Source organism: Hyperoodon ampullatus, assembly GCF_949752795.1.
Source record: "Hyperoodon ampullatus genome assembly, chromosome: 10".
NCBI classification, from domain to species: domain Eukaryota; kingdom Metazoa; phylum Chordata; class Mammalia; order Artiodactyla; family Ziphiidae; genus Hyperoodon; species Hyperoodon ampullatus.
In genome coordinates this window covers 79,626,131-79,649,135 of record NC_136923.1, presented here as the reverse complement: position 1 = coordinate 79,649,135, position 23,005 = coordinate 79,626,131, and the positions used below count along the sequence as shown (strand labels likewise).

Genomic DNA, 23,005 nt, shown 5'->3' with positions numbered 1-23,005 from the left:
GAATGAACCAGAGGAGAATATATGCAAGACATAACAGAGTTAGTATCATATTCTACATTTAGTAACATATAGGTATTGGGCACATACTATGTACTAAGTACTGTGGATAGACAGAGGAAATCCTACAAGGACCTACTGTATAACACAGGGAACTATACTCAATATTTTGCAATAACCTATAAGGGAAAAGAATCTGAAAAAAAAATACATATGTATGTAAAACTGTACACCTGAAACTGACACGGTATTGTAAATCAACTATATTTCAATAAAAAATATTTACAGTAAAAAAAAGGGGGGGGGAAATCCTTTCCCAATTATCCCAGGTAATTACCTGCACTCTACTTAACACTCTTATAATCTCTCTATGTTATATTTTAAGTCTTTGTATGTAACTGTCTTCCACTTCAGAAGTACTTAAAGATGGGACAATCCTTTAGCCATCTTTGCACCACCTGCCATTAGCACAGTAAAATACAAGAAACGGTAAAATATCAGGCTCCCAAGGTGGGTGTTGAGAAAGAAAACAACCTCATTTTTCCAACAGGTTGTTTTCTCTGAACTGAGCATTAAAAATAGTCTTGCTTCCTCCCCTTATTTACGTTGTTCAACGTGCTTTTGCTTGACTTTAGATTCAAGGATATTATAAGAACATAAGACACAAAGAAGGGCAAAGTTATTAAGATTTCTTGAGATCTCAAAGAAGGGAACTCCTAACATTTCAGAAAATTAGGGCTCTGGTTTCATCTGAGCTGAGTCTGTTCTGTCCATGAAGCCCCACGCCACCTTGGTCTAATTGCCATCACCATTCCGGGGAACTGTGTCTGTGGGGACTTCTGCAGATTTCAATCAATTGTCTTCCCCTTTCCAGTAGATGTTGTGGTGTCTGCTCTGTTCTCTAAAGCAATATACACTTTGGATGGTACTCAGTAAATTATAAATAATGGATAAACCTGCCTCCTGTCATTTTGATAGAAACAAGCAGCTTTCCAGGCTGTGAGTCAATCACAAGAAGGGTCACTACTCTCCCCACAGTTTCCCAGAGCACCCTGATATGTCAGCTACCACAGAAAACTGGAAGTAGTTATCTGGGCTTTACAAGGCCAGATCATTCCCTAGCTCTACCTAGACATATTCAATCTGCTGAAAGTAAGCCATGGTTCTCCAGGTACCAAATCAGCCACCCTGGAAGATGTAATTCAAGTGGTTTGCACTGGGAAGGAGATTCTGACGAAATAAAATAGTAGCATTAGTTGATGCTACTAATTAGATTCGTCTCTATGCTTATCCAGTCACACTCTCTCCTTACCTCTTTCCCAGCCAGCACTCAGCAAAAACAGTGGAAAATCAGACTCTGCTAATGGACTGTTTTCAACGCCAGATGTGATATGTTTCCTTTCTAACACATTTTTCTCTTGAGCTGATGCTTCTTTCAAATTAAAGTTACCACCGTCAGTAGGAAATTATGAAAGAGACACCTTCCATGCTAACACATTGTTACCCAGATTATTAGCAGGATAATAGATGTAGAATCTCTTTAATTCATTAGAGTATAAGACAGAACTTTACATAATTCTCAATGTCACTTTAAAAATGAATTAGAGGGCTTCCCTGGTGGCGCAGTGGTTGAGAGTCCGCCTGCCGATGCAGGCGACACGGGTTCGTGCCCCGGTCCGGGAAGATCCCACATGTCACGGAGCGGCTGGGCCCGTGAGCCATGGCTGCTGAGCCTGCGCATCCGGAGCCTGTGCTCCGCAACGGGAGAGGCCACAATAGTGAGAGGCCCACGTACCACAAAAAAAAAAAAAAAAAAAAAAAAAAGAATTAGAAATGTCAAGGGAAAAGAAGCTAATAGTCTAGGAATATCCTAGGACTGTGGTTCTTAAAGCTGTCTAATTATCAGAATCAACTTCAGGTTTTGCAAATTATACAGATGCCTGAGTCCAATCCTAGACTTGACCTATTGAATCAGATCTTTAAAAGTGTACTTCAGGACTCAAGATTTTTTTTTTTTTGGCAATGCCATGCAGCTTGCAGGATCTTAGTTCCCCAACCAGGGATCGAACCCGTGCCCTTGGCAGTGAAATCATAGAATTCTAGCCACTGGACAGTCAGGGAATTTTTGTCTTCTTTTTTTGGCTTTTTTTTTTTTTTTTTTTGGCCTCAAGACTTTTAAAAAGCTCTAAGGGAAATTCCACTATGAACCCAGGTTTAAGAGCTACACTTTTAAAGTGTGAGGTATTTTTCCAAGGTCAGGCAACAAGCTGATTTTACAGTCCTATTAAGATATTTTATTGAGGCTACTTTTAATAAATGCACAATGTAAATACAAAAAACCCCCACACATTTAAATTTGGTTTACATCAGGAGAATTAAATTTGGATTTTAATTGGAAATGTCAACCATGTTTAAAACTTTTGTTTAAAAGAATATTGTTTAAGACATGCAAAAAAATAAAGTTGGACACATCTTACACCATATACAAAAATTAACTCAAAATGGATCAAAGATCTAAGCATAAGACCTAAAACTCTAAAACTCTTAGAAGAAAACACAGTTGGGGGAAAGCTTCATGACACTAGATATGGCAAGGATTTCCCAGATATAACACCAAAAACACAGGCAACAAAAATAAAAATAGGCAAATTGAACTACATCAAAAACCCCTGTGCATCAAAGAACACAACAGAATAAAAAGGCAACCTACAGAGTGGGAGAAAATATTTACAAATTGTATATCTAATATGGGGTTAATATCCAGAATATATAAAGAACTCTTACAACTCAACAACAAAAAGCAAATAACCAGATTTACAAATGGGCAAAGGATGTGAATAAAGAGCTCTTCAAAGATGCCATAGAAATGGCCAACAAGCATATTAAAAGATGCTTAGCAACATAATCATTAAGGAAATGCAAATCAAAACTTCAATGAGATATCACCTCACACTCATTAGGATAGCTACTATCTACCCCGCAAATAAAATCACAACAGTAAATAACAAGAGGTAGAGGTATTAGAACACTGTGCCCTGTTGGTGGGAATGTAAAATGGTGCAGGCACATTGGAAAACAATATGACATTTTCTCAAAAATTAAAAATAGAATGACCATGGACATAGTGATTCTACTTATGGACATATATCCAAAAAAATTGAAAGCAGGATCTTCAAAAGATATTTGCACACCCATGTTCAGAGCAGCACTATTCACAATAGCCAAGAGGTAGAAGTAACCCAAGTATCCACTAATGGAGGACTGGGTAAGCGAAATGTGGTATACATGTACAATAGAATATTATTCAGTCTTAGAGGAAAGGAAATTTAACATGTGCTACAACATAGATGAACCTTGAAAACATTATGCTAAGTGAAATAAGTCAATCAAAAAAAGACAAATACTGTATGAGTTTACTTATTTGAAGTATTTAGTCAAATTCATAGGGACAGAAAGTAGAATGGTGGTTGCCAAGGGCTGGGGGGAAGGGGAAATTTGTTGTTTAATGGCTATAGAGTTTCAGATTCGCAAAATGAAAAAAATCCTGGAGACTGGTTGCCCAACAATGTGAATATACTTAACATTACTGAACTGTACACTTAGAAATGATTAAGATGGTAAATGCTGTGTTGTGTTTTTTTAATTACAATTTTTAAAAAAGATATAATTAAGGAAATTTGCCGTAAAGTGAATTTTGGTTAAGTGATTTTTAATGTCATACTACCCGCCATTGTGAAATCCAGAAGATTTCATCTAAATAAATAATCAGAATGTAGTTAAAGCAAAATATATGAAAAAATCTCACCAACATTACAAAAGCATAATAAATGGGAGTCATAACTTTCTGATAGCAAACTACTCAACATATCAATAATAATACCAAAGTTTTATAGGTGATACATTTATAAGTAGATATACCATGTAATGTTAAATGTGTTAAGATATGGCTGTACATTTCAAATTGTTGTGACTGAGAATCTGCAGCCATATATCTTCTTGAGAGTTTTATACCCAAAATGTAATCTCTCTTTTTTACAGAGAATGAGGAGGAGCAATTTACCATATATTTAGCTTTTCTCTGGGAAACATCAGACTAGTTTCTCTGGGTAATTCTAGACTAGCTTGTTACTATATTTTGCATGGGGAGGAACCAAAGAGCATATAAAGCACATGTAGGAAACATTCAGCTCAAGTTTAGAAATGAAAGTTTTCTCTAAAGAGTTCTGTGGCATTAAGTTGGCAAATGACTCAGGTATCAACAAATTAGCAGATTGTGTGTACGCTAAACAGACAAATAGTTTGCCTATTTATTTTACACTGTAGCTGATACCCAATTTACCCATTGATGCCGTAGTCTGTTTTGAGCCTGAAAAAGGACAGCTCACTGTCCAATAAAGGCTGTGACCTCTGTGATTGGAAATGACCTAGCAGACATGACACAGAGCCCCAGTTCTCTGTATTCCAACAGTAAGTTCCTTCTTGGAGTAAATCTGTAACTCAACAAACTTTCTTAAATCCAGAATTGAACTTGTGTAAAAATTATTAAGCTGTGAATTGAACTTCTGTAAAAACTATTAATCTTTTAAGTATGTATACAAATAAAAATGTGGAAAACATTTGTACAGATATGATACTTTTTAAATAGATATGGCAAGGATTTTAAATAGATATGGCAAAAAGTACAATATTTAGATATTGTACTTTTTAAACTTGGATCAGTGGTGCAGTAAACAGTATATCATTTATTGAATGCTTACTCTGTATTCATTTTCTCATTTTAGCTCACTACCACCATGTAATGGAGCGGTTCTTATTCCATTAAAAGCTAGGGAAAGAAAAGCTTGAGAAGAGTACATACATTACCCCAAATAACCCAGCTCAAATGTATTAAGGGTCTGGATTTGAAGACCGTTCTCTTGACTCCAAAGTCTTTTGCTCTTAACTTTTGAGCACTATGCTTTCTCCCAGTTTTAGTACACTCACCTTCACTAACCCAATTGAATGGTAGAAGAAAAGTCCTGGGAACTTATCCTACATTTGGTGCATTTTTAGAAAACAAATCCTTTAGTCTTCAGAGATGTGTCTATTACACCTTGAGGAGTATTGTGACATTATGAAAAATTAAGTATTTTATTTAAAAGTCTCTGATGTTGCAGATAAAATTCCAATTTCCTTAAATATCCACTATTTTGTATAATGGAATATCTTCCTCAAAAGCATTATAATCATTGAGAGGTATTGAAAGCATTTTGAAATTTAATTATGTTGGTCTTTCCTTACCATTGTTTTTTTAAACTAAATGATAATAATAAAAAGCGGATAAATAAACATTTTTATTGATGAGAAATGTCATGTAGGCATTAGAATTCTAGAGTTTAACATTTGGAAGGCACCTGAAAAATTATCATGTTCGTTTCCACATTGCAACCAGGGCATAAATTAACCAAGAAAAATAGTCTATTCTCTTCCAAAGAATTTCAGAAAATGAAATTTAAGATATACTTTCAATAATACATCCTGGGTTCTTTAAAATATGCTTGTGTGGTCTAACTTAAGAACCATGCGCTGTTTCTAACTGCAGAGAAATCATTAGCGTACTCCTGGAAAATCAGTCTAGGATGTCCCATTAGTTTCTGTCACATCGTCTGCCCATTCAACGATTCACCTAATCAAGGTAAAGAACTGTGTAAAGGATTTCAGGATCCTGATCTAAAAGTGCTATTGTTTGAAATAATAGTGCTCACAGTCACAGGTTCTTTGAAATCACACAAAGATATAAACTTTCTGATCCAAAGTGCTTCATGCTTGAGCTATTTTTTTTTTTTTTTCTTTGTGGTACGCGGGCCTCTCACTGTTGTGGCCTCTCCCGTTGCGGAGCACAGGCTCCGGATGCGCAGGCTCAGCAGCCATGGCTCACGGGCCCAGCCGCTCCGCGGCATATGGGATCCTCCCAGACCGGGGCACGAACCCATATCCCCTGCATCGGCAGGCGGACTCTCAACCACTGCGCCACCAGGGAGGCCCCATATTTTTACAATTTGTTCTTAGGTGCTTGGAATTTCAAAAATTTCAGGCAGTCACCATATATATACATATGTTTTATCTCTAAATGGAACTGTGATAGGACTACAAACATGTCTGGGTTAATAAAGATGGCTTTAACAATTTAAAAGAGAGTCTTAACAAATTGAAAAACCAGTCTTACCTGAAATGTGTTAAGTGTCTCTGGATGTCAAGGTCTAGAATTGGAGTGGGTCTGGAGGATCCCAGCGGTGATCTATCTTGGCTCAAGAGGTCTTGAAATTCTTTACAAATTTGTCTAAAATAAAAGATTCAAAATTAAAGTTGAACTCTTGAAATGGGGCTTTAATTTCATCCCATGATATTTTTTCAAAGGCTTGTTTTCTCTTTTAAAAGAGGACTAGATAAATAACATAAAGCAACCTCTGAAGTACCATCTACAACATACAGATGAGGTTACAATGAGTTACAATAGCAACTATGCTCTCAAGTTGATCATGCTCTCAAGATGATCATGAAACCTTTCAAGTGAGTAACAGTCCATGAACATTGACAAAACCAATGTTCATTTTTAAGGTGAATATTCATAGATTAACATCAGTATAAGGGAAAAATCTATACAACAGGATCACAATTAATAATTCCTTTTAAAAAAATTAAAATGTGATTCTGGGGGTGGGGTATCATGTTTGTAAACAAGTTTAAATCAGGCTATAGGCTTATTTCAGAGCCATGATTCAAGTAGACTTTGGGAAATCCCTTTCCCCAATATTTCATTATAATTCAGACTCTTCTGGACTAAATTTGTAGTTTTAATATTTGAAGTAGACAATCACCCAAATTTAGTCTACTAGCCTCATTTTGTCTCAGAAAAATGATTACATTGTGCTCCATGTAAGATAGTTTCTTGCAAAAAAGTATCAGCAAGGGCATTTTTCTGCTGCTTTTCTTAATTAAAATGATTATGATTTCTGATCATTGGTTTCAGTTTTAATTACCATATTACCATGATTGTTCAATAACAGTAAAGCCCTTGTGATACATAGTCCAAAAGATATGTCTGAAGAAGCAAACATATGAAGGAACCGTGTGTGTGTGGTTTTTTTTAACAACAAAACACTAGATTAATGCAGAAGCTGAAGAGTGAAGTAAAAGACTGCTGAGGAATTGCTCAAAAGAATCCATCAACTAAGTGAAACCACTCCATATTCAAGGCATAATATGATAGTGATTAGGTTTTTTTGTCTGGATTTACAATGGGCAGTCACAAAATGTCATAATGTAGCCCTGACTATAATTACCTATGGAGCCAAAATCAAGTACAGAAGGGTCAAATTATTCCAAGTGAAAGTCACTCCATGGGCCCAGCCACTAAGTCCTCTCCAAAGCATTTGTGTCATTAAGCAAAAAACTACTACAAAGGGACAAAATGTCTTGAAGCCCAAATAACGTACCATTGAGTTAAAATCAGAGGAGCCTTGTTTATTATAAGGTACCCCATATTTATCGAATTCTTCTGGAGATCATTTGAGACCTTTTTTTTTTTACAAGCAATGAGTCTCAGTTTTAATGCCAGTGTTCAAATATCATCATTTCACAGAATTTGCCTTACTCATTTCGAACAGAGGTGAAAGTAAAAGAGGGTCATAGGGAAAGGAAAAGCCAAACAACAAACAAACAGATAAGTCTTTACCTGCTCTAAATCAAACAGGATCCTCCATACCCCCCTGCTAATGTTTGGTTGAGTCTCAGATGTAGCATCTAAACGCATGTTTTAACAGTGCATGTGTGTACTTCCACTGAAAATATTTGATCTGAACTTCTCACTTTTTCTGTTCTGAGTTAGACTCAGTTGGCTGACTTTCAGGTGTATTGCCTATTTTTAATTAACGAGTAGCAACTTAAATTAAATGCTGATGTTATTTGTTGGCATCAAATGATGACATTTGGTGGGGCATCGTTATCTGTTGCGCTTTATGTTATTTAATAGAGTTAGATGTATTGTTATCTTTATTTTTAGAAGATGTCTTACTAAATTTTAAAATACAGACTCTTGCTATCATTTTTCAGACTAGCAATGTGAATTACTACATGGTAGGTCATCAGTATGATGCATTATTACAAAGGAATATTGGAGTTGTTTAACGACTGGTCTCTTAATTTTCTATCAAATTAAAATGTATTAAAAATTTAAATGGAGGTTAAAACATTGCTTTACTTTGTGTGTTATGATATGGGAATTTCTCAGATAATTGAATAAACTAATGTATAAGTTGGCAAATCAACTTCTTTACTGTTTAAACAACAGAGCAAGTTACAATAAACTTAAAGTTGAGGAAGAAATGAGGAAAAGGCAAGTGTGGAAAAATGTAACTTATGCTAAGCAAGTCAACTACTCCACACATGAAGCTGTATCAGGAGAAGTTTCAGAATTTTCAACCTTGATATTTGATTCTTCTGCTTAACTCACTGACTTCGGACAGACTCCAGACTTAAAAACAGATGACAATTTTGTAGATTTCCTTTAGGCAATTATCATCATCACATTATGACAGTTACAGAGTTATTATTTTTATGCTTAGTTTTATTCTTATTTAAATTATTATTTATGAAGCTACAGTAAGAAATACTCTTATTTCTCCAAACAAAATGTCACATTATGAATTACATAACACAAGGTGATCTTCGATGAATCATAAATTCTAACTTTATCACTTATGTCATTGTTCTTAAGGATATAATTTTTTAGCTGATGTCTGAATTTAAAGTTCTGTTTCTCCTTTTGACTGTTAATGTTATGGTAAAAATTAAAACTCGCTAACTATTCCGCTTTACCCTAATGCAGATCAAGTGTTCATCATATTTAGTTCTAAATTCAATGAAGGGGTTTAAATGTGTTTTCATAAATCAAATAAATGTTTTGTCCAGTACATTTTTAGATTTCAAAAACTGTCTAACTCGGTTTCTATTACTCCCTTAAATAATTATCTAATTACACGAAAATATTTGGTTATTCAACAAAGCACTGGGAATAAAGAGGAATTAGGAGGGTAACGGCACTTAATCAATGAGTCTTTCTTACAGTTGTATACTCGGCAATATAATTAAATACAACAGAATCTGTTATTCATAGAGGTAAAAAAGAAATATGTAAGCCATTGTGCCCATGTGGATCAGCAATTGGATCTCTCATCTAAAGGATTTTGAATTTTGTATATATTTTTGATACAATTGTCACAGTCTTGTGAACAAAGGTGAACTGATTAGAATGTAATGAATATCCATGTAGATTATTTAATTTCAACACTGAGCATTTTAATTGAAAACAGCCAATGCTTTACCATTGGAAAATTTAGAAACTACTCAGAATACATGTTGGAGCCATTAATATGTTGCAGAAAGGCATTTATTCCCACACACCCTTAATTTATCTACTTATATTGATGACTACTTGTATTGAGTATGTTTGCTATGACTGCATAGTCTCCGATTCTTCAATTCTTGTTTCACATGATCTAATAAGGAGATGGAATGGCTATAAATAACCACAAAAACAAAACATTTAGTCTGTCTCCTAATTTCTAGATGTTTATAGCCTATTTACTCTTACTTAAAGTAATTGGAATTAGTGAATTCAATTCTTGCTTGACATTTAATGGTCTGCAAACGTCCAGCTATGGGCAGAGGGATCAAAGAGAATTACATGTTCTTGAAATATTTCATGAAATCAAAGTTCAAAATATCACCTAAAATAATATACATTACTTAGATCCCATGTAAAAGGGAAATACTACTCCCTAGTTGAATCCACTACTATAAAATAGATGTCTCCATACAACTTTGACAAATATGAAAGCACTTCTCTTACTTCTCCCAAGTTCTTCTAACATTTACTTCTGTGAAAACAAAATCTCAACATCAGTTTGAATGCACTGACTCCCAAACACTTAAACAGAGTGATGGGAATTCCCAAGAAAATGGGAACTTATGTCTGGAAATTTAATGGTGGCCTTGCTGTGGATGGTGGGAGTGAACAGTTTGAAAATCTGGAGGAAGGAAGACAAGAAGGATTTCTCTGGATCGGGGGTGAAAGTCTTAGAAAATGCATGATAAAACCACAATCGAGTAATTTTGAGGTAGGAAACATGAAGGTGTTTTCTCTTGGATAATTAGTATTTGGGTTAATAGTATCATTCAGAGGTATCACATGGGTATGCATGTTGGGAAATTTGTAAAATCCTACCAGCTAGAATGATATGCTTTGGGAACACCTAGGAGATACTACCTAACTTCTAGCACTGTCTGTTTCTCCTGATCTGTAACAATTTGTTATAGTCTCCTGAGATTTACATTAAGGATACAAACTAACGAACTAAATGTACTTTCAGTTCCTTCTGGAAAAACTGAAATATGGAGGATGAAGACCCCTCTGGGTCAAAAACTGTTTGGAAGAGGGAAAAAGTAGAAGCAAAGTAGAAGTGAAGACCACCCCCCGCCCCCCTCCCAGGGAGATAAACTGCACAAAAAATCTAGGTTTAGGTCTTTCTACTAGCAAGTGTTCAGCAGCTTCCCTAGCACAAAGCTCCTCTCAAAATTTTAAATCCAAGTGTTATATCCCTTATAATGTTCTTTCTCTAGCTCTTAGTCTTACTTCTGTCTTTCTGCTATTCCTTTCCCCTTTATCTCCTTGTTTTGTCTTTTCTCTTCTTTTGCCACCACCTTTCATTGCCCTTTTCTTTGGGGCAAGATGAGAGAATTATCTAGTACTCTCATAAGAGCAATGAATAAATATATCTGAAACCCAAACAGTGACAGCCACAAGCAGCACAAACCCCAAATAATGGACTTAACATTTCCTGGGCAAGCCTGTTGAGTGGTAGGTATGCCATACAAAACCTTAAGTTTATAAGAAGATCTATGTTACTTTAGATGTAGTAGAAGGAGGAATATTTATTTTTGGTTTTGTGCATTCTGAGACATTTACATTTTAGCCAACATATCGTAAAGTCATTTTAAAAAATCAGTTTCTAAGAAGCAATGTTTCTAACACTACCTACCACACACTTTCTCTTTAAAAGTTTTCCCCAAATAAGAAACTAATTTATAAATGATAATTTAACCACCTGGGACTCTTAGTTCTAAAATCTGAATATAGAGTTAGGAAATTAAATGCGATTATTAATGGTTTATCTGTAGCAATAACTTGTTTTAGTAAAGAGAAGAGAGCAAGAATTAGCTACCACTTGAAAGATTTTCATCTAAATTTTTTTTTGTCCATGCAGTGCAGCATGCGGGATCTTAGTTTCCCGACCAGGGATCAAACCCGCAACCCCTGCAGTAGAAGCATGGAGTCCCAACATGCACTGTTTTTAGAAGTCCTCTAAAAATTTGAACGTGATTTGAGTAGTACTTAAGGTTCTGCTGGGTTTTCACACAGTAAATAGTAGTTCTTTCATTAATTATCAAAGAACTTTCAAGTTTGAGGGAGTTTGAAGTTATCTTATGAAAGCTTCCCCTTTTCCACATCATTTCCCTCATTATTTTAATTCACATTTTAATTGAACTTTTTACAATTTTCAGGAGCTTTCTCACACATTCTATCTTTTCTTTTTGACAATATCACTACAGGGGCTGGGGCAGTTCAGAGATTATTTGCTTAATTATATACAAGAAAAAATGGGGCACTGATGCCAATCCTTGATGCCAATCCTTGATCCCAGAGGTCTCTCTGTTACCTCTCATGCATCTGGGTCCTCAATTTTTCACATTCTCCGAGAACTTATAGTGTTTTAAGATCTTTCTCCTCATTTATTAAGGCACAGTGAGTGGCTTAGACCGAATTGCATAGCAACCAACCAGCATATTTGCCTGGAATCTACATCTCTTAAACATGTTAGGCATTCCTACTATTCCGAAGAGGTTTTCTAAGAACTTTTGTCAGTGTCAGTGGTAGCTCCATCACTATACAGTTTGCAAATCTTGCTATGGGTGCAATGTTGGGGAAGTCCTTGTTTAATACATCTAGCTGCTGGTGTGTGAGACCCCCCCTAGAGACCAGGTGCTTTCTAAACTGTTTCCCTCATTCAAAGAAAATGAAAAAAAAAAATAGGATGAACGCACACAGTCTTCCCCATTCTGCTTACTTGGTCGCTAGGATCATCTTTTTTCTTGCTGTCTGTTCTTTCTGTTCCATGTGTTGTCTGGCAAGATGTTCTCCTACTGCTTTGGCTGGAAACTCTGTTTCACAAGTGTAGCCAAAATCTCGAGCCAAGTGTAACGCCTCCCCTGTTGGCAGACAATAAAAGTCAGTTTCTCACTAATTTCGTTGGAAGACAATAAAAGTCCGTTTCTCACTAATGTCCAAATTCAACAAGAGGAACACCTTCTCTTTCCTCAAGCCTCATTCCTGGTTGTGGTCATGTGGATCATTTTTCCTATTCATTCTAAATAATCCAAGGGAAAGGAGCTTTGGGGGTGGGGTGGGGTTAAGAAACATGGAGAAACAGAAGCTACTTACCCGGCAGGGGTATGTGGGAAATTGAGGGGGAAAATCAGAAGCACAGTCTAGGAGTTTTGATTCCCCTGGAGGCTCTGACCATTAGACCAGATGGGCATCTGAGATCTTACACATGAATGCCCTGGGGGAAAAGCTCTAGGGCATGTCATTTTGTTGCTGCCCAACCTACAACCTATTCTCAATGTATCCTAAATATTCAGATATCTTTTCCATGAGACCTATCAAAACACTGGCAAAAGGTCCACATAAATTTTCAAAGAAGTGGGAACACTTTGGAAAGGGAAATAATTGAATTATATCAATTTCACCACATTATGTTGCTAAAGAGATTATACTGCCTAGTTATGGTACTAGCATTATCCGGCTTTATGGTGAGCCTCAGTACCTTTTAGTACTATGTATAGTACTTCTTCAGTACCTTATAAAAAATACAGTGCTTCTTAAGTACAGTATAATGATAAATAACTTTTGTTCTTTCACAAAATCTGAAAGAAATGGGGTAAAAATGACTTATTGGCAAGGTAAGATTTGGCCATGGACTCCAGTTTGGAAAACAACAGTTTTTGTTTTTTTTTTTTGCAGTACGCGGGCCTCTCACTGCTGTGGCCTCTCCCGTTGCGGAGCACAGGCTCCAGACGCGCAGGCTCAGCGGCCATGGCTCACGGGCCCAGCCGCTCCGCGGCATGTGGGATCTTCCCGGACCGGGGCACAAACCCGTGTCCCCTGCATCGGCAGGCGGACTCTCAACCACTGCACCACCAGGGAAGCCCAAACAACAGTATTTTTAAAGCTCAATCAAGCCAGTACTTACCTGACCATTAAAACTTTAAAAAAGCAAGCTCTCACTACATATATATTGAGCACCTACTTCATTCAAGGCAAGGTGCTAGGGAGGAGTAAAGGCAGATATAAAAGGGCACCAAAGATTGTCCCTGTTTCTAGGAAGATGACGATCATATCAATGATAGTAGTCACAGCAACAACAAATCCAGAAACACCTTAGTAGCACTTTATAAGTTATATTGCATCTACATAAGCATTATCTATAGTCTGTACATGTTCATTGACATTATATTGATATTATATATAATACAAGCTATTGTATTACAAGTATCAAATAAATGTGAGAGATAAAACGTTTGACACAAGTTCAAAAGAGGAGAAGGTGGTACTCATGGAGAGGTGATCCAACAGCTACGTAGTCAATCAAATTTTGCCATGAAGAAATTAAAAACTAGTCATGTTTGATGACCAAACCTCATGACACTTGTTTGGTGACTGGCCAAAGTAATGGATTTGATCCTGCTTTATATTCATAGAATAACAAAGTAGTCGATGAATTAATATCAGCAAGAAGTAAAAATGATTAATATTACTATAGAAAAGGAGGAAAAGTTTATAGATATACACAATAGGCTAGTTAATATCAATGAAACATTCCTTAGTAAAGATACTATTTTTTTCTCTAAAAACAAAGAAATATTAATCTTTCAGATTGGGAAACTCATATTTATAAAAATGACTAAAAAATTACCAACAATGGAAAACAGGAAAACATTTTAGAACAGTATAGAGCTGAAAAAATATAATCCTAAGAGTGTTTGTCCCTTAAATTTTTCTTGGATATATGTTTTCCTCTTAGGATTTTTAATTGTAAAAAATGTAAATAATGACGTTCAATATTTGTTTGTGAGTTTTTCTTTTTCCCTAAAATCTTCTATCTCAAAAATTTTCCCTTATATGTATTAAGGCGAAGAAGGAACAAGACTAAGGGCTCTTCAATGATGGTTTATTTATGTGATTTATGCCCACAGAGCTAATAGGAACGGGTGGGGTTCTCACCCTTGTTTGTTTGACAGAAAGGCACATTTAGGCTATGGAAATCTCCACTGTGACTATGCAGATATTAGTTAATACCCTGATTTGAAGTTTCAGTGTGTGCAAATATTAACCACACATTAAAATTAGACTCGAGTTTATACAAGTGTGTTTAATTTTTATTTATGTTACTGTGAGACACGAACATTGTAATTCATCCTTTTCATGCATTCCCTGAGTCTTTAACAACTTTTTTTCATTCACAAAATGTGAGAAGCCCTGTTCCAAGCCTTGGAAGAGTCCAATAAAAATATGACTATGTGGTAAACGTATTAGATCAGATAATGTTTTGTGAACTATCCAATCATGATTTCCCCCTCAGTCTGTTTCAAAGCAGCAGCAGGTCTTTAGTTAAGATTTTTATATTCCTGTGGTAGAAAACATCGTTTTTCCTCCATTTTAAGCAGAAAGATGACAAAAGTGGATGAAAAGTGTCTCTATATTGACTAGTCTAGGTAGTGCTAATTATTGAGGGGGGTCACATTTTTGGATAAATTGCAATGTACAAACAATATTTTTAAAGCACTTATTACCAGCAGTTTATCACCCTAACCAAATAGGAAAGAAAATGTGTGCTTATTTGGCAGAAGAAAAGACATGAAGATTTTTTAAAAAGAGACATTGTAATGCCATGTAGGATGGTGATTTTTGCTAAGAAAATGACAGAAGGGAGATAATTCAATAAATTTCAAATCTGAGGTAAAAAGTCTTAAAGCTTGACCCATCAAAGAATGGCTACAGCACCTGACCAGAAGATAAGCTCATGTGACCTTAGGACTCAGAAGAATTTTGCACCTAACCCAATAGCACTGTTCATAACGTCATCCTTGTACAGCAAATTGAGTTATGTGAACTGATATATCTTCATATTGCAATATTGACACAGAAATAGATATTTAAATAAAAACTTAAGAAATTCTTTTACATATATACAATATATACAAGTCTCTCTCTATATATATATACAATATATACAAGTCTCTATATATAGACTATTATATATATGAGACTATTATATATATATATATATATACACACACACACACATACACACATATGCATATATGTGTGTATATATATATTTTTTCCCCCTCTACTGTTTGTGCAATAGTAAGAGAAGTGAAACAGTGCAAACAGGAGGATGGCAGCATGCCTCTTAAATTTTGTGTTAAAACCTGATTCTTGAGGATCTGGCCCATTTTATGCAAACCTCTCACCGTGTGGTAGTTTTAAAAACAGTTTGAATGGAACAGCTGCTATTTACATTTACACTGACAGCCAGATCCTTCCTTCCCTTAGCTCTGTTTACTGCTTTCTCCTGCTTGCGACGTAACATTGTTACTGGATGTATAGCGATGCTACATCAAAAGAAGTGGCAAGTGAAGACACTCTGATGTGTAGTTAAAATGTGTAGACCATGCCACAAAAGCTTTGTGCGTGAGGACCCAAGAATGAACGAATTAATGGATCCACGAATTAAAAGACACATGATATTCAGGAAAAATGACAAATCTACAGTTCAGTCCTGTACCACAGATACCTTAGAGTCAACAGGTTTAAGAAAAATAGAAATTTTTGGAGCAGAAAAGCATGTGAATAAGACTCTAGGGGATTTGACTGATTTGTGAAAATAAAGAACTATGAGCTTCTCTGTCTCTGTGGGGAGACGAAGTACTCACGTGAACAAGTAGGTGCAGTAACCTGGGGTGACAGTGTGATCCCTGGAGGGCTAGATTCCATATAGCAAACATGGCGGCTGTTGTCTCATTTCTGTGCACGATGAGATGGGATGCCCCGTGGTGGCTGTTTTCCAGAGAGGATTTAAGCTCTTCCTTTATTTCAATGCAATGTGCCACCTGAGAAACCAGTACCACCCCACCCCTGCTTCTTTACACCACTGAAGCAACACAGTAACTTTGGCAAATACGTCCACTGTACTTCATGTCATTCCAAAAATTACTGTTTTAGAAGTAGGATACATGGGGGATAGTTTGAGAGCTTGGACAGGATATTCTAAGTGCAAGGCTTTAGGCTCTCTACGCCAAGTAGTGAGACCCCCCTTCCAAAAAAGGGGAAACCATTTTTCAATAGTAACAGCAGCAGTTAATGACTCATGCTGAGGACCTCTCTCTCAAAAAACCAACACAAGCAAAGTTACAGAATACGGGAAGAGCATAAAAAGAGAATTTGCTCTTTTTCAGGGCATTCATTTTTCACACTCAAAAGCAAAAAGTAAACAACTAAGGGTAAATATTAGGAAACACTTATATGGCAATTATTGTTGAAGCCCAGAAATGGAAAGTTAATGGGAAAAATGTTTTCTGAGGAAAGTGGATTGATCATTTTACTGAGATTCTGGGTTCCCACATTATTTTACCTGAAGCAGGTCTAAATGCATTTTTAAAATAGAAATGAACACACCTCATTTCAACATTTTATCCAGTCATTAAGGATTTTTTCTCCTTTTAGAATTATTGTATTTTAGAAGAAAATGTACTTTAGACAACTGTAAATCAATATCTAAAACTAATTTGTACTAAAGGATACTTGTACATTGTTATTCACTAGACAATTCTCACCAACTGTCACTAAATTCATTGCCTTAGAAAGAACTTAGTTTTAACTTCTTATTGTAATACCCTATATTATTAAATGAAAGCAACAATTCATATGTGTTAAATTCCAGTCACATATCTGTGATTTCAATTTTAATTACATGTATGGAAAATAGCACATTCAAATCTATCTCTGGGATTATTCTGAGAAGCATCTATTAGATAGCAAATTTGAGAATATTTTCAAACCTGGATGAGATATTTTAAAAGTTATTAAAAAAAATATCAAGCTTCAGTAAACCCTAGAGCTGAAGGACAGGTTTAATGTACCTGTTACAGGCTTCCAGAACGATTCTAAAAGGAGTGCACTCTGTAACACTATATATCATATAATCTACACTATAGGTAAGTGTCTTATAATGTGGTAGTTTCCCTATTTAACGAGGACTTTGTTTAAATACCAACACTTTGTTCCTCAGAGTGATAGTTTTGTTCCCCATTCCATACTCTGTGCTTAGTACAGTACCTGACTCATAATAGGTACTTAGTAAACATTTGTTAAATGGAAAAGCTTTCAAATATTTTATTGGTTAATTATAACAATAATCTTGCGGGGCACCCCTTCCAAAGAATATAAGTGAAAAACTAGAGCAAAAGAAAATTGCTAGAAAGAATGAAACATATAAAATACCCGTTGAGTATATCATTGTATCAGTGGAGCCATTTAATAAAATAGATTATGCTTGAAGACAGTGTTTTTCAATCCTTGCTATTCCCATAGCCTGGGAGTTTGTTTAATATGTGTGTATACAAGCATGTGTGCATACACACACACACACACACTCTCTCACACACACACACACACGCTCTCACACACACACACACACACACACCAGGGTTTTACCCCCCGTCATTCAATCTCTGGAGCCAGGGCATCTGCATTTTTTGAAAGCTCCTGACCTCATCTCAAGCCACGGTTGTCCTAAGGTGAAGGGAAAGCATTATGTGGAGATGAAATATACACCTTCCCCCAAAACAACGATTCTGTGGCTTATATCAGTAAAAAAGAAAACAGTTACTATGGAGTTAATATTAAACTGTAAAGACCTCTGTCTATCTGGGTTCTTGCATACTGAGTTCTGCCTTATTTGGCTGATATAATACACACTCTAGAAACAAAAATGGCTATGTGGTGGGGTAAAGGAGAGATATTGTTAGGGGAACAAAGTCATCAGTCAATTTAAAAAGTATATTTGTTTAAGGAGATTTAGTGTAAGATGAAACTTGCTTTTCATAACAGTAGGGGAAAATGGATTATCAATAAAAGATGTTGGGACAACTGGCTGGCCATCTGGGAAAAAAAAACAAGTAAAATTAGATCTATATCATACATCCAACAACAACAAAAAGTCCAGATGGATCAAAGATTTAAACATAAAATATAGATCCACAAAGAAATTAGAAGGTAACATGGGAGAAATATTTTATAATCTTGGGATGAAAAAGGACTTTCAAAATATTACAATAAAAATGAAAGGTCATGGAATAAAATATATGAGAAATATGATTATATCAATATAAAAAAGTTCTGCATGACATAGATCTGAACAAATAAGCAACTAAACAAAAAACTCATAATAGCAAACAGACAAACCAGACCCAGGGGTGGAGGCGCTTAGCAACTCATATCAGAGGCACACAGCCCGTTTTCCTTATATACGATGAGCACTTACAAATGAATGAGAAAAATGTAAAAAATTACCCTATTGGTACAAAGCAAGTGAACAGACAAAAAAGCTCATAAAATTCTCCTAAGAATATACTCAACCTCCTTCATAATAGAGGTAGTCTATTTTTTTTTCCACTCAAATTAGCAAAGATCAAAAAATTGATAGCGCCGTGCTTGGGCTAGAGTATAGGGGAGTACTAGCATATCAATGCTTCTTACCCCCATCACTGATAGAATTATAAATTTACAACCACTGTAAAGAGCAATCTTCCAATAATCTTTTAAAATTACAAATGCAAATATCTTTTGACCCTGCAACACATTCTTAGGAATTTATTGAATAGATATACTTGCATATCTGAAGAATTATTTATGTAAGTGCGAGGTTGCTTATTGTAGCACTATTAGTAATAGCCAAAGATTAAAAACACCTATATGATATTTAGTAGGTCACTGGTTAAATAAGTTATGATGCACTCAAACAACGGAATACTGTACATGTTTAAAAGAATGAACAACTTGTAAAAACTGAAAATAAAACTAAGATAATGTGTGAAAAAATGTGTAGAACAGTGTGTATAGAACGCTATAATTTTTAAAATAAAAACCAAAACTATGCATACACATATATATCCTTGGAAGGAAATAGAGAAACCAGTAACATTTGTTTCTTCCAGGAGAGGATCTAAATGGGGAATAGAGTGAAAAGGAGACATTTCACTATATACCCTTTGTAACTTTTGAATTTTTACCATCTAACGAATGACCTACTTAAAATTATATTAATTAAAAAGCAAAACTACCCTCTGACTCAGTTCTTAGAAAGATTTCATCTAAACTCAAATACTTGTTGTAAATGGAAACCTAAGCAATTCCAAAACTTTCATTACTATTCAGTAGGAGTTAGACATCATTAGGAATAATTATAATCTACAATTTTATTAGAACACCGACGAATTTTGACAAACGTAAACAATGGAAAAACGCAGACACTGAGTTTTGAAAAGCACATTAGTTGGCATGAACTTTGAAAGAGAGAATAGTAGAAAAAAGAAAAAACCTAGGAAAGTCATGCAGAGACGTGCTTCTAAGGAAGCTTTGTGATTTGCAAGAGTGAGTAGTATGCTGGACCAAAGGGGCAAAGGCAGGACTGAGCCAAACAGGCTTGGATACATCTGTTTTTTTGTGCCAGAATAGGAGTAGGAATCTAAGCACGCCGCAAGCACACAGACAGACACAAGGGCATATGTGCAATAGCCTATTTCCTCTACCCCCTACATGTAAACACCTTTCTCCCTGAAAATGAATGAAACCATAAGATGCAGGTCAGGGGAGCACTATTAGGAAGTAAGCAAATGATTTAAGAAGATTCCTCTGAGATGATGTGTATTAATCCATAATATTGTAAGATACTGAGATCAATTATTGAAAATTCTGATAGACATGAGTTCTCAGATATTAGACAACAATATCGAATTGCTACCTAATGATCAATTATCAAAGCAGGGTCTCTCGATAGAAACTATTCCATGACTTAGAATAAGAAATTTACAGGGGCTTCCCTGGTGGCGCAGTGGTTGAGAGTCCGTCTGCCGATGCAGGGGACACAGGTTCGTGCCCCGGTACGGGAAGATCCCACATGCCGCGGAACGGCTGGGCCCGTGAGCCATGGCCGCTGAGCCTGCGCGTCCGGAGCCTGTGCTCCGCAACGGGAGAGGCCACAGCAGTGAGAGGCCCGTGTACCGCAAAAAAAAAAAAAAAAAAGAATAAGAAATTTACAGATAATACCTATAAGTCTGAAAAAAAAAAGCCATTTTCCAAGAAAGACCTTAAGATGACTGACTAACATAGACTGCACTAGCATTTACTTATTGAGTCCAATTCCACTGGCAGCTCTGAAATGCAAAGCTGTGCCCAAGAAGACATTGTCAATGCCAGAGTGTTTGTGTGCAAAAGGGGACACCAGGGTCCCCTAGTGATTAGGCTCTTCCAGGTTATCGTGTGACTAAAGTGAGCACCAATTAGAACTATTATAACAATATAACAAGGGGTCAATGTATGACCCTTTTAATATCACATACATTTTTAGAAGAAAGCTGGAAACCTTTATCCCAGAGGAGGGACTTAGGTGGAAATGTGATGTCTGGAATGGCTGGTGAAGGAGTTATGTTGGGATGATGGTCCTTTCAGACCTACAGCCATGCTGTGCGTCCTTGGAGATTAGCCCTAAGCTCCACACACCCAGAGAAACCCACTCTGGTACCTGTGTGAAGACAAGGGGAATAGCACCTCTGTTCTAAATTCCGTGAGAAGAGCAAATAATGCTGAGTGTGCCCTGTGCATGTATTATCACTGATGCTTGGCAAAAGGATTTTGGCATTTGAATTCTACAAGCCTCAAGCAGTGAACAATACCTCTTCCTAAATTAAAAAGCCATGGACTAATCGTACGAAGAAAATTGCTCCCTAATAGCTCATTTATAGGAAAGTGTTCATTGTCAAGTTGATCGTTCTTTTCCCTGGTTTCTTGGAAATGCAATCATATAGGCTCAGGATTAAAGACAAAGGGGGAAATAGCACCAAGTGATTGCATTCCTGTCTCCTACCTTAGGTTGATTTGGCTGAAGTGGAAGGAAAAGGTTTTGTAGGATAGTCTCCTAACTAACTAACTAGACTGGCACCCTTTTGAAAGTACAAGAGACACTACTGATAATTTTATTCCAGAAAAACAGAAAGAAGCAAGATTTAATGTCATCCTAACTTTGGAGGATTAAGTGGCAGCAGATGGTGCATCAGGATGTTAAAAACAGCTTGTCCTATTGGATGCAGAAAAGCCCAACAAGCTTGCCCAGGATTCCTAGCAGCACGGATGTCCAATCCATGGTGAAAAACAGGCTCAGGAATTGATAACTTCTTTCTATTCCTTAGTTATATTGTTATAACTGTTGTAACTCTAACTATAAATATATAGTTAAATTCAGAAGTAGTTCAGCAATGCAACCGTTCAGAATCCATGCCACTAACATAAATCCGAGTGGAAAACACATGGTGATGTTGCAAACCAGAAGACCTGGGTTCTCCTCCTTGCTGCTCCCCTGATCCTGTGCAAAATGGTTAATCTCACTGTCCCTTAGTTTTCTCATTTGAGAATAAAGATAACTAAAATTTATCGACACAAACTTTTTGCTGGGCACCCTGTGAACTGCTTTATAAACATTCTGATTTCACTCCAACAACAACCTTATTATTAACACCCCTTTATAGGTAAGGACACTGATGCTCAGAGAGGTTGTGAGTCTTTCCCTATAGCACACAGCTAGTAAGTGGTAGAAGCAGGTTCAAACAAGGCTATTTGGCTCCGGAAGCACACTCTTTAACCATGTGTGCTATGTCCCACTGCCTTAGACTACTCAATCTTCCATTTCCCTCCAGGGTTAAAGTTTTATGATCCTGAGTAAATTCTGCTACTAAGTAACACTATTGTCTAGGGAGAAAGAGACAAGGGAACAGGTACTAATTTTTATTAAGTGCCTCTTTGCCCCACGGTGTCAAGTGTTTAATGTAGCGAATGCATTTAATTCTACAAAAGACACACAAAGCAGATGTGGCGGAAATGGGAGCTGGACCATCCAAGATTTGTCCTTTCTTTTATACTATAGAGTTGTTGCTGAGAAGATTCTGCCCAGCTAGGCACTACATTTTCTGGCATATCTCATGCCTCTGGAATTAGGCATAGCCATGGGACTAGTTGTCATGGAATGTAGACGGTAGCAACGTAGGCCAATTCCTGGCCAAGTGGGTTGGAAGCTGTGTCCTTTCACCATCGTGTCTTTCCTTATTGTGAGCTGAATGCATAGGGCTCCCAGGACCTAGAGGAGGGCATAGCTAGAGGTGGAAGTACTCTGGTCCCTGAATGAGACTAAGAGGAAGGAAGGGCCCGGGGGAGGAACACCCACGTCATCTGTGAAGAGTGAGAAAGAAGCTTCTATCGTGTTAAGCCACTGAAAATTTGGAAATTAACTGTTATAACAGCTAGCATTACCCTAAACATCACAGATAGTGTGATCCTTATCTGTAAATTAGGAAAATGAAGCTCAGTCAGGTTAAGCAACCTGCCCAAAGTCAGCCAAATGTCAAAAGTGTTATTACTGGGGGCAGAGGTGGAGGTACTAGTCCAAGGGATGAGGTGAGAAGTGCAGGACAGGGGCTGGGAGCTTACTTTAAAAAGAAAGGAAAGAGGGCTTCCCTGGTGGCACAGTGGTTAAGAATCTGCCTGCCAACGCAGGGGACATGGGTTCGAGCCCTGGTC

The 23,005-nt window shown here is 36.6% G+C and overlaps 1 protein-coding gene across 2 annotated transcripts in view; it reads right to left on the bottom strand.

Annotated features, from left to right (window-relative positions):
* Window positions 1-23,005, bottom strand: part of TFAP2D (transcription factor AP-2 delta) — a gene marked incomplete at both ends in the record, with an annotated part of 53,455 nt that overhangs the window by 10,129 nt on the left and 20,321 nt on the right. For both annotated transcript variants that reach the window (XM_079713786.1, XM_079713785.1), the window contains 2 exons: window positions 6,203-6,316; window positions 12,162-12,303. In XM_079713786.1, coding sequence (XP_079569912.1) covers window positions 6,203-6,316; window positions 12,162-12,303 — 256 coding nt within the window. The remainder of the gene's footprint in view (window positions 1-6,202; window positions 6,317-12,161; window positions 12,304-23,005) is intronic.